A 27,873-nucleotide genomic window follows, 5' to 3' on the forward strand; every position below is an offset into this window, starting at 1 on the left:
TATCTCATGAGATGGTAGGTTGTTTGGAGTGCTTTGTTCTAATCTATTGGAAAAATTATTTATCTGCTTGACAGATCCCATCGTGTTCCTGCTTCAGGGGACCTTAGGGATTGTCATCAACCAGGGACTTCGGGGGAAATCTGGAGCATTTTTTACAAGCCTTCCACTTCGATTTCCATCTTTAAGAAGAAACTCAAGGGTCAGAGTCAACAAGATGACCGCAATCCTCTTGTGAGTGACTAAAAACCCTGCTGTGCCTAGGATTCGAGGGCCCTCTTTGAGCTCAAGGCTGCTGGGGTCAACCCCTCCTGTGGTTCTTCTCTGACAGACTCTTCCCTGCCTCTCCCTCTGCCTTGGCCTCTTCGGGGGCGCCCTCCTACAAACTAGGAAGAGGCACCCTGCTGCCAGGGCAGGCACAGCCTGGATTCCTCCTGCTTCATCGGTTGCACTTAGGAGAGAGACTCAAGGCCCTGGGGCCCAGCCCTCTCTGCATCTCTCTCTCTGATCTAGCTAGCAGTGGAGGTGTCAGGACAGTGAGGCTGAAATGACAGAGGTGGTCATGGCTGGCACTGGGCTCAGGTACATTCTAGATGGCTGTCAGGTGGTGGGTAGGTTTAGTTACATTGAATTTTTCTTGCTTCTTCTCTTCTCCTGGTCTTTATGGCTTGGAACAGGGCCAGACAGGGAGAACTCTCAGGTACTCTTGGGAGTTGGTCTGGTCCCATGCAAGTGTGGACTCCTGCACATTAGTGAGGTGTAAAGAGGGTGGTGTCTGTGCTGCCCTGGCAACTTTGCTCTCCAGATGCTGGACTAGGATGGGCCTCCTCCAGCCTGGGAGGGTCTGAGAATAAGATCTAGTGACCCCCATTTATATCAAACCTGATACTTTACACATGGGCTTCTTTCTAGATTCTTCTTTCCATAGCTCATGGAGCTGCAGGGAAAGCTTGAAGAGCTTTGGTCATATAAAACATCCATTCGGCCGGGCACAACAGGATTATGCCTGTAATCCCAGCACTTTGGGAGGCTGAGGCGGGCAGATCACCTAAGGTCAGGAGTTCAAGACCAGCCTGGCCAACATGGTGAAACCCCATCTCTACTAAAAGTATAAAAATTAGCCAGGCGCGGCTGGGCGTGGTGGCTCACGCCTGTAATCCCAGCACTTTGGGAGGCCGAGGCGGGCGGATCACGAGGTCAGGAGATCGAGACCATCATAGCTAACACAGTGAAACCCCGTCTCTACTAAAAATACAAAAAATTAGCAGGGCTTGGTGGCAGGTGCCTGTAGTCCCAGCTACTTGGGAGGCTGCAGCAGGAGAATGGCGTGAACCTGGGAGGCCAAGCTTGCAGTGAGCCGAGATTGCACCACTGCACTCTAGCCTGGACGACAGAGCGAGACTCCGTCTCAAAAAAAAAAAAAAAAAAAATTGGCCAGGCATGGTGGTAGGAGCCACCTGGGATCACTGAGTAGTAATCCCAGCTACTCAGAAGGCTGAGGCACAAGAATAGCTTGAACCCGGGAGGCGGAGGTTGCAGTGAGCCAAGATCGCACCACTGCACTCCAGCCTGGGCGTCAAGAGTGAGACTCTGTCTCAAAAAAAACAAAAAACAAATAAACAAAAAACACCCATTCATTTACTCATGCAACAAATTCTCCTGCAAGCTTTTATGGGCACTCAGGATTGGATTTATCAGCCTTGCCCCTGAGCAGCTCGTGGTCCTATGGAACCTGAGCCAGGCCTCGGTCTCTCTATGATTGGCTCAGCTAACTCTCAGTTCAGAGCAGAGAGTATCAATCTTGTGTTTTTGCCTTTAGGCAGCACTACATGAGACATGGGGCCTGTGGTCCTTCCTTCTGGCGTCCCCTGTGTTAAAAGATAAAAAACACCCCAAGAGCCATCCGTGCTCTCTGCCCCTCCTGTGGGGACCATGTGGGGTTAGGAATGGCTTAGTGGGGAAGGAGAGGGCTCTTGTCCCCAGTCCCATGTCACCCTGTCCCTTAGATAGGGAGGTGGGCTGCAGAGATTGGTGCGAGGAGAGGGTGGGTTTGGGAATTGGAGCTCCTCCAAGGAGCTCCTCCTAAGATTGAGAGCTGCAGCTGTAGTGGCTGCTGGTTGGGAGGTAAGTGCCATCGCTAATTTAAAAGTCCTTGCCATCTGGAAGCAGGCTTTGTCAACAGCAGCTGAGAAAAGCGGACTGTGCCTCTGCTGGCCTTCTAGGCCCTCGTCAGAGCGTGCCTCTCCCCAAGGCACTCGGGCCTGGGTGATTGTTGCACCTCTGGCCTTGGCGTTTCCTCTTTGCAGCACTTTGCCTACCTCCCCCAAGCCCTGAGCCACTGCCTGCTGGGGCTCCTACTGAGGTTCTGGCAACACCGCTGCACCTGCCACCCCTGGGAGGAAAGAGGGCCACACGGGAAGTGTCTGCAGGGAGAGGTGACACTCGGCAGCCTGAGTGCAGGAGAGGTGCTCAGAGCTTCAGGCAAAGGGGCCTTCAGAGGAGGGAAATGGAGCAATGTGTCACAGGCAGACAGGGTCAGGACTGCCACCCCAGGCCCCGTGGGAGGCCAGCTGAGGGCACAGAGCTGCTCGGTGCAGGCTTCATGCTTTGATCTGGAAAGAGCAGCTGTCCGCAGGCCTCTGTCTCCAAGAGGCCCGTCACACAGGAAGACCGCTGGAAACATATCGACACGTGCAGTCTCCCCTCCAAGCTATTCACACTGATTGTGGAATCTCAAACACAAGTGTCAGGTGTGTGTCATCCCAGCAGGCCCTGTGCTGTGAATAGAGCCATGCGCAGCACAAATGGAACGTGGCATGTGGCCCCAGGAAGAGTTCACCCAGCCAGGGGGCAGTTGTTCAGTTGCCTGGGGCTGACACTGACCACTGGCCTCTGGGGTGTCCTACAGCCCAAATGCCCACCTTGCCCTCCTCACATCTCAGTCAGGGGAGGCCATGCCCAGGCCAATGTGCTGTCAGAGCCTGCAGTGGGGGCAGTACTTCCTTGGAGGGCCTGGGAGGTGCCGGGGATGCCCCAGCGCTTCTCCTCCTGCCTGGTCCTGGCATGGCCCAGTGCCTCTAGGATCAACTTACAATCCGTGGAACAGCCCCGGGAAACCCAAACCTGGCTCAGGACAGCGTAGGGGCAGGAGGGCTGTAAATCATCCCAGGCTAAGCCTCCATGGGTGCTGGGTCCTGCGGAGCCTGGCTATGGGCTCAGTTAGAACCACTTAGAAAGTCAGCGACAGCCCACAGAAGGCCACTGCAGCTAAGTAAACACCTGAGAAAGAAACTGTTCCAGAAGAGATGACGTGGGCTTCCAGGAGCATGGAGGAGGTGGCACTTGAACTTTGAGGAAACTCCTTGGATGAGATAAAGTGGGGGTTGGAGGTGGCGGGAAGAGGGTAACCCTGGGAAAGTCAACGTCAGAACGCATGGCAGAAGACTGTGGAAGAGGCAGGGGAGGGGCTTTGGGGACCACTGTGGACAGAGTTCTGAAAGCACCCTGGCCAAAGCCTCTCCTGAGGTGACAGAGCGTGGGAGGAGGCTGCAGGGGCACTGGGCCTGCGTGCCATCCTCACCCTGTTCCCCGCTGGCGCCAGGCCCTGCCTTCTTGGTACATGTGCCAACAGGAGGCCCTCACCAGCTGATCTTGTCACTCTCCGTGGTGACTATGCCTTGGCCAGCTGTGGCCCCTAGTTTCTAGCAGTGTTTCTCAGTGTCCTTGGCCCTTCTGAGAAGGCAGGCGGGAGGCACACGGTGCCCTGTTCTTCCCCGTTTGTCCAGTTGCTTGCAAAGCAGAGAATGAGTAGGAATGAACCCGAGTGCCTTCACCCACCCTGTCCCCCACATCAGGACAGGCTTGAGGCCTCTCTGGGCGTGAGCGAGGAGACCAGGCTGCTCTAACTTCTGAAGAGTGGGCTCCGGCTCAAGACTCCAATCGGCCAGAAGCCCACAGAGATCAAAGCACTAGCAAGTTCAGCTGTCCTGGCCCTCAGGCAGAACCCACTGGAGTGCCTGGGTGTGGCTCCACCCACATGCCCCACTGTCAGCCCAGGCAGGAGCCTTCCTGGCCAGGCTCAAGATCTGCCTGCAGCCCAGCCAGGCCATCACCCAGCCCCGATGCATCCTGGCACTGCACACTTACTCTTCACAAGCACTTATATGCGGATGGCCTCCGAGACCCTGCCTCCCTGGTCTGCTGAGGCCAGGCCAGGTCTCCCACGGGGCTGGGCAGCTCCCCACCCCACCGCCTGGCACAGTTAGGTCTCAGATCTCCCATGTGGTGTTTGATGTCGGCTTTTGTTCCTACCTTGGGAGTTTGGATTGTTTCCTCTGGTGTCTTTGTTTACCTTCCTCACTGTTCTACCTCCTGGCCAGGTCTCAGCTTAGCTTCCCTGGTGTGGGGTGTTTTTCAAGCCTTCCAGCCACAGCTGTCTCCCCACAGGCTGGATGGCTCAGGGGTGACAGGGCTTCACCCTCTGACTGCAGACCCCTGGTGGGAACATCTCACAGGCTTCCGTCTTGCTGAGTTGAGTACAGAGGCAGAAGTGAGGTGTGGAGGAAAGTCAGAGGGAAATCTGCTTCAGAAAGGAAGGGTCTTTAGACACGAAGCCTGGAGGGCCCTTCCCCGCCTGCACGGGAGCTGCCATCGTGGGGCTCATGCACGTCAAGACCTTCCCACATCCAAACTCACCTTCCAGCAGGGATTTTGACTTTGGATGACAAGGCTTTATTTGTAAATATGCTCTTAATATGCAACTTTGAGAATAAAATAGAAACATCATGTATTTTAAAATATAAGATGAAGTGTGATGCACTGTATACAATTTAATATATATTTTTAGGATTTTGTTATTTAAGAAAATGGAATGTAATGGTACTTTTACAAAAGAGAAAAAATGTTATTTTTACTTTCTGGAAAAAATAAATATTCTCATTGTTGTAGAAACAGTGATGGGCCCTACGCTGTCATTTCTACGGGGGTTCCCCAGAGACCTTGGGACAAACAGAGGGTGTCTGTGGTGGGATTCTTACCTTCCCTCGGGTGCCAGTCCTCACCTTTTGGTTGCTTTTTCCTAGTAATGCCTCTAAATTTCTTCCAGTCTTGTCACGGCTTTGACCCACAGCTGACCTTCAGCTGGTAAGATCGGAAAGATTAGGTACTCCAAAACCACTGCACTGCAGCGCACATCCAAGGAGGGTCAGGGCAGAGCACAGCGCTCTGCATCAGAGAAATCTGGGCTCGAGCCAGCCTGGGGTTGGTCCCTTGACTCCTCAGCCTCAGCTTCCCCATCTGAAAAGGGTAATGGAATCTCTTCCTCAGGAGGCTATGGAGGTTATGTTTTGACAAAATGCATCTAAAGTGCTTTTGTAATTATTATCCCAGGTGGAACTGACTTTGCCTCTCAGAGCAACCAGTTCCTCCTCTCCACGCACTTCTTGCCCCACCCTTTCCTTCTTAGGAAGGAAAGAAGCTAATAGAAGCTCCATGTATGAGCTGCCCACTCTGTGCCAGGCACTCCGCTGGCAGACACTGTGCACATCCTACAACTCTTCGCCGTGGGTACCACTCTCCCTCTTTGGCAGATGAGACAGCTGAGGCATGGAGAGGCCGTGGGGGACAGTAGCTGGGAGCACAGCCCTGGAGTCAGCCCTCCAGGATTCAGTTTCCTCCATTCATCCTCTGTGAGGCCAGTGAGAGTAAAACAGGGAGCCTTTGAAGGGTTTCAGCAGAGGAGTGACATCAGATTCCCAGTTTAGAAAGCGTTTCTCCTTGCGTCTGGGAAAACAGATCTGAGCAGGGTAAGACCGAGGGCAAGGAAACCAGTCAGGAGACTCTATAGGCCCAACCAGGAGATGCTGAGGGCATGCTTGGGCCCCCACGCCAGTGCCGTGGAGAGAGACGCTGACCACATCGCCGGAGCAGGGGCACGTGCATGGGGTGGGCAGCTCAGGCTCACATCCCAGTTCCACTATTCACTATGTGACCTGGGGCAAGGAACACGACCCTGTGTACCTGTTTTCTCACCTGTCAAATGGAGACAGTTACAGTACCTGCCTTTGTGAGGCATTGGGCTATATGAATTATTATTACCTGCAGTATGTTTTCCATCAAAGGTAGATGTTCCTTTCATTCTAGAATAGAGGTGGGGGTTAAGAATGAGGAGGTGTCTGGGATGGTGCTCGGGTACCTGACATGGGTGCCTGAGCAGAGAGAGGGGCCATTCTTTGGCATAAGGAATGGAAAAGGTGCCAGGTGTGAGAGGAAACCTGATGAGTTCCTTTTGGGCTAAATCCACTGTGGTCCCTGTGGGACACTGAGGCAGAGCTGTCCGGCAGGCATTGGAGAGACAGCCTGAGCCCCCCAAGGAGCACAGGGCTCTGCACAACCCAAGGGAACATGGACACAGGCGGCATCCTCAGGGTGAGTGTTGGGGCCTCCCCTCAGAAGGCTATAGGGGACAGTGTCCTGGGATGCACTGAGGCAGTGAGGGAGTGCCTGGCAGGACCAGGGTGGGCAGGGGTAGGACAGGAGACAAGGACTCCCCTGGAAGCCAAATAACCTATGGGCAAAGCTTTTTTTTTTTTTTTTTTTTTTTTTTTTGAGACGGAGTTTTGCTCGTTGCCCAGGCTGGAGTACGGTTGTGCAATCTCTGCTCACTGCAACCTCCGCCTCTCAGGTTCAAGCGGTTCTCCTGCCTCAGCCTCCTGGAGTAGCTGGAATTACAGGCACCCGCCACCACACCCAGCTAATTTTTGTATTTTTAGTAGAGATGGGGTTTCACCACGTTGGCCAGGATGGTCTGAAACTCTTGACCTCAGGTGATCCACCCGCCTCGGCCTCCCAAAGTGCTGGGATTACAGGCGTGAGTCACTGAGCCTGGCGAGCAAAGATTCTAACCTGACCGGCACACATAGACTGCTGGGGCTTTGAGTCCCAGTCCCAGATTCTCAGGAGACAGCTGGGCCAGGTGAAGTCTCCCTCGTCTAGCCAGTTTTTGCTAGGATAGGGTTCTCTGAGAAAAGAGGGCACAGGCCAGTCCAGCTAAAGAATATTACCACCACAGATGTGGCTCTCGGTGGGATGCATTTGACCACTTGCCTGGGAATCCCTACGTGCTCTGTTAAACTGCAGGTTCCTGGGCCCCACCGCAAACCTACCACATCAGAATCCTTGGAAGCATTTCCTCGACACAGAGTCCACGCCCTTCATTTCACCACTGTCCCCTCCCTGGTAACTTCTGCCTCCACCCTGCAGCCAGCCCCAACACTGTTGCGGCTGTTGCAACATAATGGCACCTTTTTTTTTTTTTTTTTGAGACAGAGTCTCGCTCTGTTGCCAGGCTGGAGTACAGTGGTGCGATGTCAACTCACTGCAACCTCTGCCTCCTGGGTTCAAGCGATTCTCCTGCCTCAGCCTCCTGACTAGCTGGGACTACAGGTGCCCGCCACCACGCCTGACTAATTTTTGTATTTTTAGTAGAGACAGGGTTTCACCGTGTTGACAGGCTGGTCTCGATCTCTTGACCTGGTGATCTGCCCGCCTCGCGCTCCCAAAGTGCTGGGATTACAGGTGCGAGCCACTGCGCCCAGCCCGGGATGGCTCCTTTAAAGGTGAGCTTCGCTTGACTGTTTCTCTTCACCGGGCTTTCCTTCTCTCTCCCAGAAGCTCTTTCCTTCCATGAAGGAAAATATTTTTAATGGCAGGAAATGGCTGGTAGAAAACAAACGGGGTGGCCTTGCTGGTGAATTTCTTAGGGACAAATTATGCTGCAACAGAAAAATAAATAAATGCAGCCAGAATGTGCAACTGTCCTACCTAAAAAACCACTTTGGGATTATGGGACAATGAAGCCAGGATGAGACCCTCACACCCATTTGAGTGGACTCTGGGGACCACTGACCTTGCCCTGTGTTCTCCGGAACCTGAGAAACACAGACATTGGAGAATCCACCCGGGAGCCAGCCCCACGGCAGCACCAGCCCCATCCTTTGTCAGGCAGTCAAAGGCTCTTCTTCCCATGAAGGGGAATAGGACTGGACAAGGGTGACCTTGTCTCCAGGCTTGGAAGTCACATGACCATCTTCTTTCCCCTCTGGGCCATGCGTGCCTGAAACTGCAGACAGTCTCTGGGACTCAGAGAACTGGGAAGCTTTTGTTCCTCTGTGGCGAGGTCGGGTCCCGATGGGGGATTGTTTTTGCTCAGCTGAAAGGGACACTTTAGGGATAGAATATTTCAATCTCAAGAAGCAGCAACATTTGCTTGTAGCTGGAAGTCTTCACTTCTGGTCTCCAGCTGTTGTCTGGAGCCACCAGGCCTCCGCTGAATGGGCCTAAGCCCAGCAACTGGGGGCGGGCAGCGCCTGCCAGGCTGAACGTGAACCAGTCTGTGCAGGACGCCCATCTCCAGGACAGTCCGTCTGCAAAGACACCCTGTCCCCTCCCGGTGGTGGCTGCTGGGCTTTGGAATAAACCTGTTAGCTCTGGGTGACTGAGCTGGGAAAAGGGGCTCCACAAGAAGTGTTTTAGGGGGAAAGTAGACCCAAGCTTGAGCTTCATAGTAACCCCTCTGGGAGAAACACCAGCCACTCGGAAACAGCCAGGGCTTTTGCAATAGCGAAGCTGCAGATCCCGTTTATTTCACTCTTAAAAGCATTGTCTCTGTTCAAATGAGGTCACTGAACTCTTAAAAACTTCACTGAGGGTCATGCTTCTTTGCATATTGATCACGTGAATGTTTAGTGGACTTGCCTTATTTGCTGGTACCAAAGATAAAGATTAAGGGCCCTCAAGGGGTATTCAGACCTCAAATTCAGCCAAATACAGGGGCAGCTTTTCCTGGGTCTGAGTGAGCTGAGGAAAGCACTTTTGAATGTGCAAGGACAATAAGATTAGTAATCACTACCATCTCTGCAGTACCTATTGTGTACCAGACGCTGTGCCAAGTGACCAACAGACATTACCAAATTAATCTTTGCAGCAACCCAACAAGGAAACCGAGGGTCAGAGAAGGGGTTCAGCTAGGAGCCACCAAGGTTTGGACTCAGCCTGGGACTGCTGGCTCCAAAGCTGTGGGTCCTCATTCCTGTTGAGCTGCAGGCCCCTCCAACACAGGCAGTGGGTGGGCCCCCAAATAGCTCATCTTCAAGGATGTGGCCTTCAGACAGCCCAGGGAAAGTGTGGATCGATTTGCCTGGGTCAAGGAAGGATCAAACCTACACTTTTTTTTTTTTTTTTTTTACCTATTTGTTGACACAAACCCCTTTGAGAACCAGGGGTTGGATGGAGCCTCTCCCCCCAAAAAAGACCCCATCTGCCAGACTGCAGAGGTTCAGAGACCCCCCTGCCCCCTGAAACCCTTCCATGGACCTCAGGTTTAGAATCTCTCCATTAAGCCATGAGTGTGATTATTTGAAAGTTAAAATGAGGCCAAAAGGGATAACAGTAACAGTAATAATAATACGAATAACAGGATACATTTTACTGACCACCTATTGTCAGGCACTTATGCCAGGGGTTGACAAACATTTTCTGTAAAAGGCTAAATACCAAATGTTTTAGACTTTGCAGGCCATACAGTCTCAGATCCTTTGACCAGAACCACAGGCCAGTCACTGGGACCCTCAGTGACCCCAGCAAGCTCTGGAGCCATCTGGGCAGCTCCACGAGGAGCGGGGGATGAGGGGCCACCAAGCCCCCCTTGTTATTAGCCACGGACAATATGTAAACAAATGGGCACGGTTGTGTTCCCATAAAACTTCACGGATACCAAAACCTGAAGTTTATATAACATTCACATGTCACAAAATGCTACAAAATGCTTTTCTTTTGATTTTTTCCCCCCAAATTAAAAAGTGTAAAAACCGGCCAGGCATGATGTCTCACCCCTGTAATTTCAGCACTTTGGGAGGCTGAGGTGGGTGGATCACTTGAGGTAAGGAGTTTGAGACTAGCCTGGCCAACGTGGTGAAACCCTGTCTCTACTGAAAATACAAAAATTAGCCAGGTGTGGTAGCACGTGCCTGTAATCCCAGCTACTCGGGTGTCTGAGGCAGGAGAATCGCTTGAACCGGGGAGGTGGAGGTTGCCGTGAGCCGAGATTGTGCTGTTGCACTCCAGCCAGGGAGACAGAACAAGACTCTGTCTAAAAAAAAAAAAAAAAAAAGCACAGGAGTCAGGATTTGAGCCCACTCCCAAGCCTGTTTGCTTTCCTAAGAGACAAGGCATGTAAATTGTGGAGGAAGAAAAGGTGACAGTGAAGCAGGAAGGAAGGCCCAGGAGCAAGGGCAGTCCCCTGGGCCCTGGGAATATCAGGCAGAGAGGCTCCATCCTCCCGCAGTCTTTGCTGAATGGTTTGCACTGTAGGGGAGGGCGGCTGGTTTCCTGAGCCATCCCTCCAACCCCCTGCAAGCGGCTCCAAGGACAGACGCTCTAGATCCAGGACAGCTGGTGGCCTTCACATTGTTTTGCGTCTCCCAGGTTCTCTTAATTATAACCAATTTGCCACCCTCAGCAATTCCTTGTTCCCCTCTGCTAATACCCATGAGTTGGAACCATCAGCCGAACTGCCAGCCAAACGCGGCTAAAATCACTTCCCTTTCCCATGTAGGGAGCCCTCCAGTCTCTTAGAAACTCGCCTCTCTTCTCAGTCCTGTGAGACGGGTGAGGCCTGCCCTTCTGTGCGCTGACTTACTGGGCTGGAATCTGCCCCCCAAATCTCTTACGAAAGCGGGAGACAGAATCTGCTCAACTTTCTCTAGCTCCTCCCTGCGCCCCGCGTCCCCCCACCTCTCCTGCTGACTCTTGGGGCTCTGGCATACTGCCTGCCAAGGACAACCTTTCCTTTTTTTCTCTCTCTAAAGACAGGGTCTCACTCTGTCGCCCAGGCTGGAGAGCAGTGACACCGTCACAGGGTAAACTCCAAAACTGGGATTCAGCCTGGGAGGCCACATGGGTTCCTGGCTTTAAGCAGGAAGGAACTCAAGAGTGAGCTGACAGTAAAGTGAAAGCAAGTCTATTAAGAAAGTAAAGGAATAAAGGAAGGATACTCCGTAGGCAGAGCAGCGGCGTGGCTGCTTGACTGAGTAGACTTATGGTTATTTCTTGATTATATACTAAACAAGGGATGGATGATTCATGAGTTTTCCGGGAAAGGGGTGGGGAGTTCCCGGAACTGAAGGTTCCTTCCCTTTTTAGATCATACAGGGTAACTTCCAGATATTGCCGTGGCATTCATAAACTGTCATGGCCCTGGGGGGAGTGTCTTTCCGCATGCTAAAGGATTATAATTAGCATACAATGACCAGTGAAGACAACCAGAGGCCACTTTCATTGCCATGTTGGTTTTGGCGGGTTTTGTCCAGCTTCTTTACCGCATCTCATTTGATCAGCAGGGTCTTTGTGACCTGTATCTTGTGAAACCAGTCCTGCCGACGTCCTATCTCATCCTGTGACTAAGAATGTCTGACTTCCTTAGAATGCAGCCCAGCTGGTCTCAGCCTCATTTTACTCAGTAGCTCCTATTCAAGATGGAGTCGCTCTGGTTCCATTGCCTCTGACAGCACAATCATAGCTCACTGCAGCCTCACTCTCCTGGGTTTGAACAATCCTTCCATCTCAGCTTCCTGAGTAGCTAGGACCACAGGCGTGAGCTGCCATGTCCAGCTGATCAAAAAAAAAAAAAAAAAAAAAAAATTCTTGTAGAGACAGGGTCTCACTATATTGCTCAGGCTGGTCTTGAACTGCTGGGCTCTCCTCTTGGCCTCCCAAAGTGCTGAGATTACAGGCATGAGCCACCATGCCTGGCTCCTTTATAACCTCCATTTATTCATCTAGAAAATAGAGGCTGGGCGCAGTGGCTCACACCTGTAATCCCAGCACTTTGGGAAGCTGAGGCGGGCGGATCACCTGAGGTCAGGAATTTGAGACCAGCCTGGCCAACGTGTTGAAACCCCGTCTCTACTAAAGATACAAAAAAATTAGCCTGGCCTGGTGGCGGGCACCTGTAAACCCAGCTACTCCAGAGGCTGAGGCAGGAGAATCGCTTGAACCTGGGAGGCAGGAGGTTGCAGTGAGCTGAGATCGCGCCATTGCACTCTAGCCTGGCTAACAGGGTGAGACTTCATCTCAAAAAAAAAAAAAAAAAAAGAAAGAAAGAAAAAGAAAGAAAAAAAGAAAAGAAAAAAAGAAAAAAAGAAAATAGATACAGCAGTAGTTTCTCATAGGGTTGTTGTGAAGATTAAATGAAATAAGAAAAGTACAATATTTAACTCAGTGACTGGCCTGTGAGTCCTCAAGAAATTTTAACGATTTTTATCAGTAAACTAAGGGGACCACCAGGAGCAGGGGGGACCTCAGATGTGCCCGCCTTTCAGATTGAGAACCCCATTTATCAAACTCCAAGTTTACAACGCACAAAGTAGGGGCAGTTCCCTCCTTAGAAAATAATTCCTGACTTGGTTCTTTCAAGTAGCTGGTTTTCCCCAAGACCTTCAATATGTGACCCCATTTAATAAAAGTATCTACTGACCTTCACTTTCTTAGGGACCTAGCTGTTGGGTGAAAATACCCTTTTTTGCCGACTCCCTGCCTGCGGTGGATTTCCTTATCTGTTGCTTCAGGTAAGGGAACGAATGCAGAATTTGAATGTCCTCATAGTTCCCCCAGTGCTGCAGGTGGACAAATAGGCTAAGGCCACTGGCCCAGCTGGCAGAGGTAAGGAGCTGCCAGCCCGCCCGGCTCCCGCTGCGGCAAAGCCCCCAGCCCCCGCCTCCTGTCGCCCTCGCCTTTCCTGCAGGAGCCATCCCGGCGCAGGCTTGCTCACCAGCTCCGCCCCGTGGTAAGACCGGAGATCTGCGGAAGAAGGCCCGCCCTGAACCGCGACCGCACTCAAGCCCTTCCATTACAGTTACACGGATTCTTTTGCCCAGCGCGGTGATGTGTGCCTGTAATCCCAGCTACTCTGGAGGCTGAGGGAATGGATGCCTTGAGCCCAGGAGTTCACAGTCAGCCTGGGCAAAATAGCGAGAGCCCTATCTCAAAACAAAAAAAGAAAAAAATAATGTCACAGGTTTCCTGACCCTAAACCTGGACATTAGCCCAGGTCTCACTCTCACCAAACCCTCTAAAGAACTCATTCTGGCCGGGCGCGGTGGCTCACGCCTGTAATCCCAGCACTTTGGGAGGCCGAGACGGGCGGATCACGAGGTCAGAAGATGGAGACCATCCTGGCTAACACGGTGAAACCCCGTTTCTACTAAAACTACAAAAAATTAGCCGGGTGTGGTGGCGGGCGCCTGTAGTCCCAGCTACTTGGGAGCCTGAGGCAGGAGAATGGCATGAAACCGGGAGGCGGAGTTTGCAGTGAGCCGAGATTTTGCCATTGCACTCTAGCCTGGGCTAGGAGGAAGACTCCCTCTCAAAAAAAAAAAAAAAAAAAAAAAAGGACTCATTCCATTAGATAAGTGATCAGATGAATTATTCTACCTCCATACTATGAAATCCTATGTCACCATTGAAATTAATGTGGTGTATAATCTCCAAAGGCAATGAAAAAAAAAAAGAACAAATTAATGTAGTTCCTCTATATATACTGTATCAGAATACCTTACATGAAAAAATCAAGTCAAAGAACAAAGCATAAGTGTAATTTTTTTTTGCCAAATTTTAAAAAAGAGAGGGAAATATATGTATGCGTATACAAAGGCACCAGCAAAGTCCTGCAAGGTCTGTGCCTAACTCTTATGGTGGTCACCTTTGGAAAAGAAAGGAAGGAAAAGAGGAGGAAGCCAGGGGCAGTTGCTTATGCCTATAATCCCAGCACTTTGGGAGGCCAAGGTAAGTGGCCTCTTGAGCCCAGGAGTTTGAGACCAGCCTGGGCAACATAGCAAAACCCAGGGTCTACAAAAAATATGAAAATTAGCCAAGCATGGTGGTGCGTGCCTGTAGTCCTAGCTACTCAGGAGGCTGAGGGGGGAGGATCACTTGAGCCTGGGAGTTCTAGGCTGCAGTGAATCATGATCACGCCACTGCAACAGAGTGAAACCTTGTCTCCAAAAAAAAAAAAAAAAAAAAACGAAAAGAGGAGGTAAGGACACTTCTATTTTCACATTTTATTTGATATATTTATATGTGGCTTGAATCTCTTACATTCATGAATTACATGTGCAAGTTTGAAAATAAAGTGCAGGTGGATTACTTAAAAATTTGGAGGCTGGGTGCTATGGCTGACACCTGTAATCCCAGCACTTTGAGAGACCAAGGCAAGTAGATCGCTTGAGGTCAGGGGTTTGAGATCAGCCTGGACAACAGGGCGAAACCCTGTCTCTACTAAAAATACAAAAATTATCTGGGCGTGGTGGCACATGCTTGTAATCCCAGCTACTTGGGAGGCTGAGGCAGGAGAATCACTTGAACCCAGGGAGCAGAGGTTGCAGTGAGCTAAGACAGTGCCACTGCACTCCAGCCTGGGCAACAAGAGCGAAACTCCATCTCAAAAAAAAAAAAAAAAAAAAAAAATTTGGAAACATGCAAAGCAAAAAGAACAACATAAGTCTCTCTCACTGTCACACTGCTCAGTAGAAGCACCGTCAAAACACTGGTGCGTGTGTTTCCAGCACACATTAGGACCACTGAGGAACATTGCTTCCCCTGCTTGCCCCCAGGAAGGGGCCTGGCCAATGCCCTGGACTAGACATCTATTCTACTGCCCAGCATCACCCACGCCACTGCCCTGCCCCACACTGAGCCACTCCTGGAGACACCTCCCAGTGCGAGGAGTCTCCCAGAAGCTTCTCCTTCGGGCCAGCAGAATACTCAGCTCCCAAGTCAAAATGTCTTTCTCTTTGTTAACTACAAAATAAACATCTCCAGGCCCCCTGGGCCACTTGCAGTACAAATGTTTATGTCTTTGGAAACAGACAAAAAGAGACAGAAAGACTCTTGCAAGTTCTCCCTGAGCTGACGGTGCCAAGTTGGTAATTAACCCTCAGCAACCAGGGCGTCTGATCTTCTGCCAGCCGGTCTGCAGCAGGTTGCGGGAGTGATTGATTGGGCCTGTGCTAGAACTTGGTGATTGGTGGGCCTTCCAGGCCTTGGAATGCTGTCTGCACAGGACACTGGCTGCCTCTTCAAAACTCTAAATGAGGTACTAGGGACCCACCCCCAAGAAGGCCCCCACACTGCTGCACCCCATTCCAGATGAAGGGCCGTGAGCAGCCCTGGAAATCATCAAACCACTCGGGGGAGTCCCCAGGGCCTGCATGCAGAGCTGGGAGGAGCAAGGCTGCTGAGGGGCAGGCACTCGGTCATTTTGACATTGACATTCACTAGACACCTAGGACCAGGCTCCCCGCTCAACTCTACATACGGTGCCTTATTTCCTTTGACTCTCCCAGCAACCCCATGAGGTAGGTATAGTTCTATTTCTATTTCATAGATGAGGAAATTGAGTCTTGGAGAAATAAAGTCTGTGCTGTCATCACTTAATCCTAGGTGGATAGAGTCTCTTCTTCAGACAGAAGGTGTTCCTTGCCCAAGGTCATCCTGCTGGTAAGTGGGGGCAAAGCTGGACTGAACCTTTTTGCAACTTTGAAGCCACACCTGCCCATCCCCACATATTCATATTGGAAAAGTCTTTCCATAGGGTTATCATCTTCAGGCTTCTACAAACTATGCCAAGCTCAGAGGAGCCGACCTGTGGGGGCTCCATGCAAAGATCACAGTCAGGTCTTCCCTTGGATGTAGCCAGAGAGAGTGAGGGGACAGCTCTCAGCTGCCCTCGGGACCGGAATTCCATCATGAGAGGCTGGGGGATTGCCTTCTTTCCAGTGAGGGAGCTGAGACCCAGAGAGCAGGATTAGTGTTCAAGGTCCCACCATGACTTTGTTTGTTTGTTGTTGTTGTTGTTGTTGTTGTTGTTTGAGACACAGTCTTGCTCTGTCACCCAGGCTGGGGTGCAGTGGCACGATCTCAGCACACTGCAACCTCCACTTCCTGGGTTCAAGTGATTCTCCTGCCTCAGGCTCCCGAGTAGCTGGGATTACAGGCACACACCACCATGCCCAGCTAATTTTTGTATTTTTAATAGAGACAGGATTTCACCATGTTGGCCAGGCTGGTCTCAAACTCCTGGCCTCAAGTGATCCACCTGCCTCGGCCTCCCAAAGTGCTGGGATTACAGGTGTGAGCCACCGCATCCAGCCCCCACCATGACTTTGCCTCTGTGGCCAATGTCATGTCCCTGGCTGCATGGAGCTTCCTGAAAACAAGGAGGCTGGTGGCAAGGACCCGCCTTGAAAAATGAGGAGAAAGCCAATCCCCTAGATATGTTCCCTGAGCCCTTGGGCTGGGAGAAGGGCATCGTGTAGCCTCTAAGGGAGACTGCAAAGTCAGAAGTGATTGCTTCCATCTTGTAGCTCCACCATCTGTGTCACAAACAGGCAGGTCGGGGGAGCAAACATGGCAGAGGGACATGGCCTAGGAGTCCTGTACTTCATTTCCCGTCACATTTCACTGGCCGTCACAGGTCACATGGTCTCACCTAGATGCACAGGCCACTGGGAAATGTAGTCTTCCAGTGGGCCAGCAGGTGTGTACAATGAAATTAGCAAATATACAGCTCATCTCTGCCACACTATTCAAAAGCTTGTAGTCATGTCAGGGCCCAGAATGCCTTGAGATTGTTGCTCAGCACATGAGAGCATGAAGCTGGAGAAGTAGGCTGGCCCAGTGTGAGAAACACAGGTAAAACACGGGGTACCGATTTGCAATCTAGCCCCATGTGGTCCAGGTTCCTCACATGCAGCCAGCCATGGCAATAGAGGGACAAAATGATGCCGGAGCAAGAGGCAGAGTCCCCCAGATGAATGTCAAGGGAAACCCAACAGCCCTGAAGACATCAAGGGGAGGCCACACCAGCCAAGATTCCTGGGTCACTTTGCAGAAAAGAGGATGTGAGAGGGCACTGGGGAAGGAAAAGGGAGAACAGAGGAGAGGAGCCAACATGGGGCACAGGGAATTCCAGGGAAACTGGGCCAACCTGGGCAACAGCGTGAGACTCTGTCTCAAAAAACAAAAACAAAAGAAAACAAAAAATCAACACTCCTGAGCTGACCACTACTGCCCATCATCCTCCAGACCCATTTCCCGTGGTCTTGGTCTCCCACCAGGCTGGCAGATAACCATAAGCCACAGCCATGCCTCCTGGGTTCAAGCGATTCTCCTGCCTCAGTCTCCCAAGTAGCTGGGATTACATGCAGCTGCCACCAAGCTGGGCTGGAAAGTTCTGTGCCACCAGCAGGATGGCTTCATGGAAGTGCAGCCTCCACAGTCACACAGGGCCCATCCTCACAAAGGCCCCACATTTGGCCCTAGCTGTCACCATCTTGAAATTCTTAATCATTTTCCAAGAAGGGGCCCCATATTTTTATGTTGCACTGGGCCTCACAAATGACAACGTCAGTCCTGAGTCCAGAAGGGATCAGTCTTGGTTCCAGATGGCCCCACCTCCAGGGCATGGCTGTGGCTGATGGTTATCTGCCAGCCTGGTGGGAGACCAAGACCACGGGAAATGGGCCTGGAGGATGATGGGCAGTAGTGGTCAGCTCAGGAGTGTTGATTTTTTGTTTTCTTTTGTTTTTGTTTTTTTGAGACGGAGTCTCACGCTGTTGCCCAGGTTGGCTCACTGCTGAGCTCACTGCAACCTTCGCCTCCTGGGTTCAAGCGATTATCCTGCCTCAGTCTCCCAAGTAGCTGGGATTACATGCAACTGCCACCAAGCTGGGCTAATTTTTGTATTTTTAGTAGAGACAGGGTTTCTCCATGTTGGCCAAAGCTGGTCTCAAACTCCTGACCTCAAGCGATCCACCTGCCTTGGCCTCCTAAAGTGCTGGGATTACAGGCATGAACCATTGTGCCCAGCCAAGTGTTTTTTTTTTTTTTTTTTAGAGACAGGATCTCACTTCGTTACCCAGGCTGGTCTCGAACTCCTGGGCTCAAGTAATCCTTCCTCCTTGGCCTCCCAAAGTGCTGGGATTTCAGGCATGAGCCACTGCGCCCGGCCAGCCCAGGAGTGTTTTGCTCCTTAATGTTCTCAGGTGTAAACATTCAGGAAGCAAAAACAAAACAAAACCAAAGGCCGGGCAGAAATCAAGGCAGAAAACTACCGAAGAAATTCTGGACTTAAACTCAGCACTTGACCAACTGGACCTATTAGACATCTATAGAAAACTCCACCCATCAGCTACAGAATATACATTCTTCTCATCCGCACATGGAACATATTCCAAGATCAACCACATGCTCGGCCATAGAGCAAGTCTCAATACATTCAAAAAACTAAAAATTATACCAGCCATATTCTTGGACCACAGTAGAATAAAGACAGAAAATACTAAGAAGATTTTGGCCAGGTACAGTGGCTCACGCCTGTAATCCTAGCGCTTTGGGAGGCCAAGATAGACAGATCACTTGAGGTCAGGAGTTTGAGACCAGCCTGGCCAACATGGTGAAACCCTGTCTCAACTAAAAATACACACACACAAAAAAAATTAGCTAAGTATGGTGGCAGGTGCTTGTAATCCCAGCTACTTGGGAGGCTGAGATAGGAGAATCACTTGAACCTGGGAGGTGGAAGTTGCAGTGAGCCGAGATCATGCCACTGCACTCTAGCCTGGGCAACAGAGTGAGACTCTGTCTCAAAAAAAAAAAAAAATTAATTAAATTAGATTAAGAAGATCTCTCAAAACCACACAATTATATGAAAATTAAATGACTTGCTCCTGAATGATTTTTGGGGTAAACAACAAATAAAGGCAGAAAATCAAAAAAATTCTTTGAAAGAAATGAAAACAGAGATACAAAGTACCAAAATCTCTGGGATGCAGCAAAAGCAGTATTAAGAGGAAAGTTGATAGTGCTAAAACGCCTACTTCAAAAAGTTAGACCTCAAATTAACCATCTAATATCGCACATAGCGGAACTAGAAAAACAAGAACAAACTAACCCAGAAGATAGCAGAAGAAAAGAAATAACTAAAATCAGAGTTAATAACTTAATGAAATTGAGACACAAAAATTCATACAAAGAATCAGCAAAACCAAAAGTTGATTATTTGAAAGGATAAACAGTTCCAGTAAACCGCTAGCTAGATTTTTTTTTTTTTTTTTTTTTTTTTTGAGACGGAGTCTCGCTCTGTCGCCGGGGCTGGAGTGCAGTGGCCGGATCTCAGCTCACTGCAAGCTCCGCCTCCCGGGTTTACGCCATTCTCCTGCCTCAGCCTCCTGTGTAGCTGGGACTACAGGCGCCCGCCACCTCGCCCGGCTAGTTTTTTGTATTTTTTTTTTTTTAGTAGAGACGCAGTTTCACCGTGTTCGCCAGGATGGTCTCGATCTCCTAACCTCGTGATCCGCCCGTCTCGGCCTCCCAAAGTGCTGGGATTACAGGCTTGAGCCACCGCGCCCGGCCCCCGCTAGCTAGATTAACAAAGAAAAAAAAGAGAGATCTAAATAAGCAAAATCAGAAATAACAAAGATGTCCCTTATAATAAGTGACCCCACAATACAAGAGAAATACAAAAGATCCTCAGAGACTGTTATCAACACCTCTGCACACATAAACTAGAAAATCTAGAGGCAATGGATAAATTCCTGGAAACACACTATGTCCCAAGATTGAATCAGGAAGAAACTGAAAGACTGAACAAATCGATATCATGTTCAGAAATTGAATCAGGGTTCTCTAGAGAAAAGGAACTAGGCCGGGCGCGGTGGCTCACGCCTATAATCCCAGCACTTTGGGAGGCCAAGGCGGGCGGATCATGAGGTCAGGAGATCAAGACCATCCTGGCTGACACAATAAAACCGTGTCTCTACTAAAAATACAAAAAATAGCCAGGCATGGTAGTGGGCGCCTGTAGTCCCAGCTACTCGGGAGGCTGAGGCAGGAGAATGGCGTGAACCCGGGAGGCAGAGCTTGCAGTGAGCCGAGATCAGGCCACTGTACTCCAGCCTGAGTGACACAGCAAGACTCCATCTCAAAAAAAAAAAAAAAAAAAAAAAAAAAGTGAAATCGGTACTAAAAAACTTACCAGCCAAAAAAAGCTTTGGACCAGCTAGATTTACAGCCACATTCCACCAGATGTACAAGGAAGAGCTGCTACCAATTCTACTGAAACTATTCCCAAAAATCAGGTAGGAGGAACTCCTCTCTAACTCATTCTATGAAGCCAGCATCACCCTGACCTCAAAACCTGGCAAAGACACAGTGAAAAAACAAAACTCCAGGCCAATATCACTGGTGAACATAGATACAACAATCCTCAACAAAATACTAGCAAACTGAATTCAACAGCACATCAAAAAGTTGGCTGGGCGGTGGCTCATGCCTGTAATCCCAGCACTTTGGGAAGCTGAAGTGGGTAGATCACTGGAGGCCGTAAGTTTGATACCAGCCTGACCAACATGGCAAAACCCCATCTCTACTAAAAATACAAAAAAATTAGCCAGGCACGGTGGTGCATGTCTGTAATCCCAGCTCCTCAGGAGGCTGAGACAGGAGAATCACTTGAATCTGGAGGTGGAGGTTGCAGTGAGCCAAGATTGTGCCAGTGCACTCCAGCCTGAACAACAGGGTGAGACTCCATCTCAAAAAAAAAAAAAAAAATTAATTCACTATGATCAAGTAGGTTTCATTCCTGTGATGCAAGATTGGTTCAACATGCATGAATCAATAAATGTGATTCACCACATAAATAGAATTACAAACTAAAACCATCACCCCAATAGATGCAGAAAATGCTTTCAAAAAAATCCAACATCCTTTCATGATAAAAACCCTCAAGAAACTAGGCATGGAAGGAACGTACCTCAAAATAGTAAGAGCCATCTATGACAAACCCACAGCCAACATGATACTGAACAGGCAAACACTGAAGCATTCCCCTTGGAACAAGAAAAGCAATCCCAGCCGGGCGCAGTGGCTCACACCTGTAATCCCAGCACTCTGGGAGGCTGAGGTAGGTGGATGAACTGAGGTCAGGAGTTCAAGACCACCCTGGCCAACATGGTGAAACTCAGTTTCTACTAAAAATACAGAAAATTAGCTGGGCGTGGTGGCAGACGCCTGTAATCCCAGCTACTCGGGAGGCAGGAGAATTGCTTGAACCCTGGAGGTGGAGGCTGCAGTGAACCGAGATTGTGCCACTGCATTCCAGCCTGGGCAACAAGAGCAAAACTCTGTCACAAAAAAAAAAAAAAAAAAGCGAGAAAGAAAAGAAAAAAAGAAAAGCAGTTCCATTATAGCTTCATTATTGGGTATATATCCAAAAGAAAACAAATTATTCTACCAAAATGACATAGGCACTTGTGTGTTCATCACAGCACTATTCACAATAGTAAAGACAAGGCATCAACCTAGGTGCCCATTAATGGTGGATAAGATAAAGAAATCGTGGTACATATACATTGTGGAATACTACATAATCATAAAAAAGAATACAATCATGTACTTTGCAGCAACATAGATCCAGCTGGAGGCCATTCACAAGTACATAAAACCATAAACATAGGGTACTGATATGGTTTGGTTCTGTGTCCTCACACAAATCTCATCTCGATTGTAATCGCCCCTTGCCGAGGAAGGGACCTGTAAGCCCCACGTGTTGAGGGAGGGAAGTGATTGGATTAACGGGGCAATTCCGCCCCCCGCCCCAGTGGTTCTCGTGATAGTGGGTGAGTCTCGCGAGATCTGATGGTTTTAAAAGTGGAATTTTTTCCTGCGTTCGCTCCCACGCGCTCCTGCCATGTTGCGAAGGTGGTGTCTGCTTCCCGTTTTGCCTTCCGCCATGCTTTTAAGTTTCCTGAGGCCTCCCCGGCAAACGATGCGGAACTGTGAGTCAATTAAACCTCTTTCCTTTATAAATTACCCAGTTTCAGGTATTTCTTTTTTTGTTTTTTTGAGACGGAGTTTCTCTCTCGTCGCCGAGGCTGGAGTGCAGTGGCGCGATCTCGGCTTGCTGCAGCATCGCCTCCCGGGTTCAAGTGATTCTCCTGCCTCAGCCTCCCAAATAGCTGGGATTACAGGGGCCCACCACTACGCCCAGCTAATTTTCGTATTTTTAGTAGAGACTTGGTTTCACCATGTTGGCCAGGTTGGTCTGGAACTCCTGACCTCAAGTGATCCACCTGCCTCAGCCTCCCAAAGTGCTGGGATTATAGGCATGAGCCACCATGCCCCGCCTCAGGTATTTCTTGATAGCAGTGTGAGAACAGACTAATACAGGTACTCAGGGACATAAAGATGACAACAGTAGACACTGGGGACTATGAAGCGGGGAAGGGAGGAAAGGGGGCAGGGGTTGAAAAACTAACTCTTGGGAACTATGCTCACCACCTGGCTGATGGGATCATTCATATCCCAAACCTCAGCATCACGCAATACACCCATGTAACAAACCTGCATGTGTATACCCTACATCTAAAATAAAAGTTGAAAAAAATAGACGAGGTCTTGGTATATTGCCCAGGCTGGAATGCAGAGCCCATTCACAGGGTGAATCATGGCGCACTGCAGCCTCAAACCGCTGGGCTCAAGGGATCTTCCCACCTCAGCCTCCCAAGTAGCTGGGATTACAGGCCCCCATTGCTACGCCCAGCTGAGGATCTTACATTTTAAAAAGAACAGTCCAGATGTAAGAGATTTACAAAAGCAGGAGATCGATTAACTAGTCCAAAATGGAAACGGCTGTTGACTACGGTGTGGGGGCCTTCGTGAAGTCAAAGAGGAATCTGGACACACCTGACAGACTGATGGAACCAGTCCTTTGTTGCATTGGCTGGAACGGTTGAAGGAGAGAAGGAACCTAGCACGATGATCTCAATCTGGTTACAAAACATGATTCCAGAGAAGAAGGTTGATTAGTAACAGCACTTTGCTATCATTTATTGATAATAAATGCTTCTGTTATCCTTTGCTACGTAACAAACTATCCAAAAATAGTTTAAAACAAGGAACTGGAGGCCCAGGCAGGCAGATCATGAGGTCAGGAGGTCGAGAGCAGCCTAGCCAACACAGTGAAACCCTGTCTCTACGAAAAATACAAAAATTAGCTGGGCGTGGTGGCAGGCACCTGTAATCCCAGCTACTTGGGAGGCTGAGGCAGGAGAATCGCTTGAACCCGGGAGGCGGAGGTTGCAGTGGGCCGAGATTGCGCCACTGCACACAAGCCTGGGAGACAGAGCTAGTCACCGTCTCAAAAAAATTAATGAACAAAAAAAACCCACAAGGAACTGTGATTATCCCGAGTTTCTGTGGGTCAGGGATTCAAGAGCAGTTTAGGCCAGGCATGGTGGCTCACACCTGTAATCCCAGCACTTTGGGATCAAGAGGCCGGGAGTTCGAGACTGACCAGGGCAACAGAGCAAGACCCTATCTCCACAAAAGGTAAAAAAATAGCCAGGTGTGGTGGTGTGTGCTTGTAGTCCTCAGGAGGCTGAAACGGGAGATTCCTTGAGCCCAGGAGTTCAGGGGTACAGTGAGCCACGATTGCGCTGCTGCACTCCAGCCTGGGTGACAGAGCAAGAGCCTGTCACACACACACAAAAGATAGTTCAGAAATCACTCTGTCATTTTCACAACATCCAATAGGTACAGAGGCCAGCCCTATTCAGTACGGGAGGTGACTGTACCAGGGCACGAAACCAGGAGGTGGGGCTCATTAGCCACTCTCTCATCTTGGAGGCCGCTGCCCACCACGTGGTACTTCATGATCTTGTTCAATAATCACAACAGGCTAGTAATAATTTTTCCCCTACTCAGAAGAGGGAATTTTGCTCAAGACCAAACAACTAAGAAATAGCAGTCCTTGAATTTGAACCCCACTGTCCTTGGCTATGTTGGAGCTCTATGACATGCAGGGGTGATGGCAGCAAGGACTGATAGAATGTCCCCCGAACCCCATTCGACTCTGGACTCCAGGCAGCAAGACATTGTATTTCTCTCCTCCGGCCGGGTCACCAGGGGGACTGGCATCTTCTCTTAGACTCTTGCACAGGTCATGGGGAGTTTAGGCCCTGGGAGGGCGCCAGTTAGCAGGAGCGAGAAGAAAGAACTGCCTCTCTCCTGTCGCGCCGCGTTTTGCTCCAAGACGAGGGGCTGCCATTCAGAATGGGTCAACTTCCAGGCCAGTGACTGGGTCAGATTTGCTGGAAGGCAGAGTCACTATCAGAAGATCTGTCACCTCACCACACACACACCATGTGTGTGCACACATGCACACACACATGTGCAAGCACACAAGTACCCATGCACACACATCACCTGCATGCACACACGCCAAACACACGCACACCCACCATACACACGCACACCCACCATACACACGCACACATGCACACATATGCACACTCTCCTAGTCGTCTGCTTCTGAGTGACCAGATGGCTTTTTTTCACAACTACTTATTGAGCACCTGCCAGGTGCCTGGTATGCTTCTGGTTGCAAAGGACAGAGCATGGAACAGAGACATGGCGTCTGCTCATGTGGAGCCTGTGGTCATGCACCCTGCTGGACGGCTGCCTTTCGGGGGTCACTTCTGCTCCTCACATCTGCTGGGGCTCATTCCCTTCTTCCTTGTGGTGTTTGGGCACAGGCATGGGGAGGTCCCCCTAGACCTTGCGCCTAAGCCTTGAACTCTGGCCCACTTTACCAAAAGCCCAAATTAAGGAATTGATCATCTGCTTAGTAATAGTTTAGAACCTTTAGAGTATGTTACAGCCTGCAGAAGTTATACCAGCGTGTCTCGACTCTTTTAGTCACAGTGAGATGGAGCTTTCAGAAAATCAAGAGACTAAGATGAGGCCAGGTGTGGTGGCTCACATCTGTAGTCCCAGCACTTTGGGAAGCTGATGTGGAAGGATCACATGAGCCCAAGAGTTTGAGACCAGCCTGAGCAACATAGTGAGACCCCATCTTTCAAAAAAAAAATTAGCCTGGTGTGGTGGCACATGCCTGTAGTCCCAGCTACTCAGGAAGCTGAGGCAGGAAGATCGCTGGAGTCCAAGAGTTTAAGGCTGCAGTGAGCCATGATCGGACCACCGCACTCCAGCCTGGGTGACAAGAGTGAGGCCCCGTCTCAAAAACAAAACAAAAGAGACCAAAATCCGTCAAATTCTTCTTACTGTTCTCTCCCTCCCTGCCTAGAGCTGTACTTTCAGTCACCACTCATTGTCCTTCCTGCCTTCCCAGGCAATTCAGGACTCTGCAGTGACATCACTCATCTGGTCTCAGGGGCAGCCCAGAGGTATCTGACTGCAGACACAGCCAGGTTCTGTGGGCACAACTGGGTGGCAACTTCAGAGGGCAGAGGGGACGCCTTCATTGCCTCTCCTCGCACAGAAACGGTGGGCTGTTTCTGACCCAGCGTGGTGGTTCATGCCTGTAATCCCAGGTGCTTTGGGAGGCTGAGACGGGAGGATTGCTTGAGCCCAGAAGGTCGAGGGTGCAGTGAGCTATGATCGCACCACTGCACTCCAGCCTGGGCAGCAGAGTGAGACCTCATCTCTAAGAAAATAAAGAAAAGCTGGGCGTGGTGGCTCACGCCTGTAATCCCAGCACTTTGGGAGGCTGAGGCAGGAGAATCATGAGGTCAGGAGATCGAGACCATCCTGGCTAACATGGTGAAACCTGTCTCTACTAAAAATACAAAAAAAAAAAAAAAAATTAGCCAGGCATGGTGGAGGGCGTCTGTAGTCCCAGCTACTTGGGAGGCTGAGGCAGGAGAATGGCGTGAAGCCGGGAGGCAGAGCCTGCAGTAAGCTGAGATCACGCCACTGCACTCCAGCCTGAGCAACAGAGTAAGACTCCGTCTCCAAAAAAAAAAGAGAAACAGTGTCCTCGACACAGCCAGTCAGAACTGTGTGACTCACTTGAGGCAGGACTGAGAGTGACATCTAGTTGCACCTTTCTCGCCTCTGGGACCCTCGGGGGTGAGTTCCCCTTTGTCCTCCTGTGGAAACAGCACACAGCAAGCAACCACAAAATCAGAGCGGAAGGAGGGACTTCCCACCAGCATCCGGCCCTGGTGCCATGTTTTATCATCTGGAACCGTTGTGAAGCCTTGTGTGACTTGCTCAGGATCAGTGGTCACCATGGTCTAATCCCAAGAGGGACTTGTCACCCAGAGACCTCAAAAGGCCCCAGGCCCACTGTGGTTTTTTCTGAGAGGCTCCCAGAACCAAGTGGCACGTTGATTTCCGGTGCGTCTGTGTCTTTGTGCCTGTATCTTGCTGGGGGACTTCACAGGAAGCAGGATTTGGGCATTCCTGAGGCTCCCAGCCAGACACCACCCCTGAGTGCCACATCCCATGATCACTTCAATCACAGGCCTTTGACATTTCCATGTGGCAAGGCACGCAGCAGAAGATGAGGATGATGGGTGATGCCAGATGGATGCGTACCTGGTGAATGGCCCACACACGAAGCCTCGGGACCCTCAGGACTGGCCATATAATCTGCAAGGTCCAGTGTGAAATGAGAATAAGCAGCCCCCACGGCCAGGCACAGTGGTTCATGCCTGTAATCCCAGCACTTTGGGAGGCCGAGGTGGGCAGATCACCTGAGGTCAGGAGTTTGAGATCAGCATGGTGAAACTCTGTCTCTAATAAAAATACAAAAATTGGGCATGGTGGCGGACACCTGCAATCCCAGCTACTCCAGAGGCTGAGGCGGGAGAATCGCTTGAAACCGGGAAGTGGAGGTTGCAGTGAGTCAAGATCACACCATTGCACTCCAGCCTGGGCAACAAGAGTGAAACTCCATCTCAAAAAAAAAAAAAAAAGAACGAGAATGAGCAGCCCCATTGGAAAACTATGAAGAATTTCAAGAGAGCAACAGCAGAGCGTTAAACGGAGCACAGGGCCCCTCTGCCCACAAGGCCCTGGGCAACAGCTCACAGGTCATCGTCTGTGTTGCGGGCCCTATGGGTCCCTCCGAAACCGTGCCCCAAGTAGTTTAAGATGTCAGGGACTAACAGAAATTCTTGAGTTTGCAGGATAGCAGGTAAGAAAAGAAACAACTTCCTAAAAAGCTGACACTCCCTCCACTTGTGAGATTTTAGAAACTGGCTGAAATTGGCTGGAACCAAGATGGCCAACGGGAGTCTGTGCAGAACAGGCTTTCAGACATCAAAGCCTAAATTTCCACTGCGTGTTTCATACTAATGTCTCCTGATTTGCACATGCGACCCATGAGGAGGCATGAAGGATAACTGTGCCTCCCCAAGGACCTCCCCTTACCTTCCACCCCATAAACCTTTTCCAATAAAATTATGCCTTAAAGCCAGTACAGGGAGGCAGCTTTGAGCTGGACTCCTATTCCCTTGTAAGTCAACTTGTAATAAAAGCTTTTCTTTTCTCAAAAACCCAGTGTCGGCCAGGCGCGGTGACTCATGCTTGTAATCCCAGCACTTTGGGAAGCCAAGGCGGACAGATCGTGAGGTCAGGAGTTCGAGACCAGCTTGGCCAACATGGAGAAACCCTGTCTCTACTAAAAATACAAAAATTAGCCGGGTTTGGTAGCGGGCACCTGTAATCCCAGCTACTTGGGAGGCTAAGGGAGGAGAATTGTTTGAACCCAGGAGGTGGAGGTTGCAGTGAGCCAAGATGGCGCCACTGCACTCCAGACTGGACAACAGAGCAAAACTCTGTCTCAAAAACAACAACAACAACAAAAAACAAGTTAGTGTCGTAGCATTGGCTTTTAGCACATGGGGCAGTGAGCCCCTTTTACCCAGTAATGCCTTCACCCTGCCACAGCTGGGTAGCCCTCCATTCAATTCTGGACAGTGAAACCCGTTTGCAGGTCTGCTAGTGACTGGTTTG

General features: G+C 50.2%; 1 protein-coding gene across 4 annotated transcripts in view; it reads left to right on the top strand.

Moving 5' to 3' along the window:
• LOC105487277 (kringle containing transmembrane protein 1) overlaps positions 1-27,873 on the top strand; it is a 143,176-nt gene that overhangs the window by 70,587 nt on the left and 44,716 nt on the right. For 2 of the 4 annotated variants that reach the window (XR_011614047.1, XR_011614048.1), the window contains exon 9: positions 75-231. Coding sequence is in view for 2 of the 4 variants with exons in the window: in XM_071080356.1 (XP_070936457.1) it covers positions 75-231; positions 12,797-12,937 (298 nt within the window). In the remaining 2 variants the exon portion in view is untranslated. Of the gene's footprint in view, positions 1-74; positions 244-12,796; positions 13,107-27,873 lie in introns of those variants that run through there. The other 2 variants (XM_071080356.1, XM_011750727.2) reach the window with 2 other exon arrangements.

This window comes from Macaca nemestrina, chromosome 15 (assembly GCF_043159975.1).
Source record: "Macaca nemestrina isolate mMacNem1 chromosome 15, mMacNem.hap1, whole genome shotgun sequence".
Taxonomy (NCBI): domain Eukaryota; kingdom Metazoa; phylum Chordata; class Mammalia; order Primates; family Cercopithecidae; genus Macaca; species Macaca nemestrina.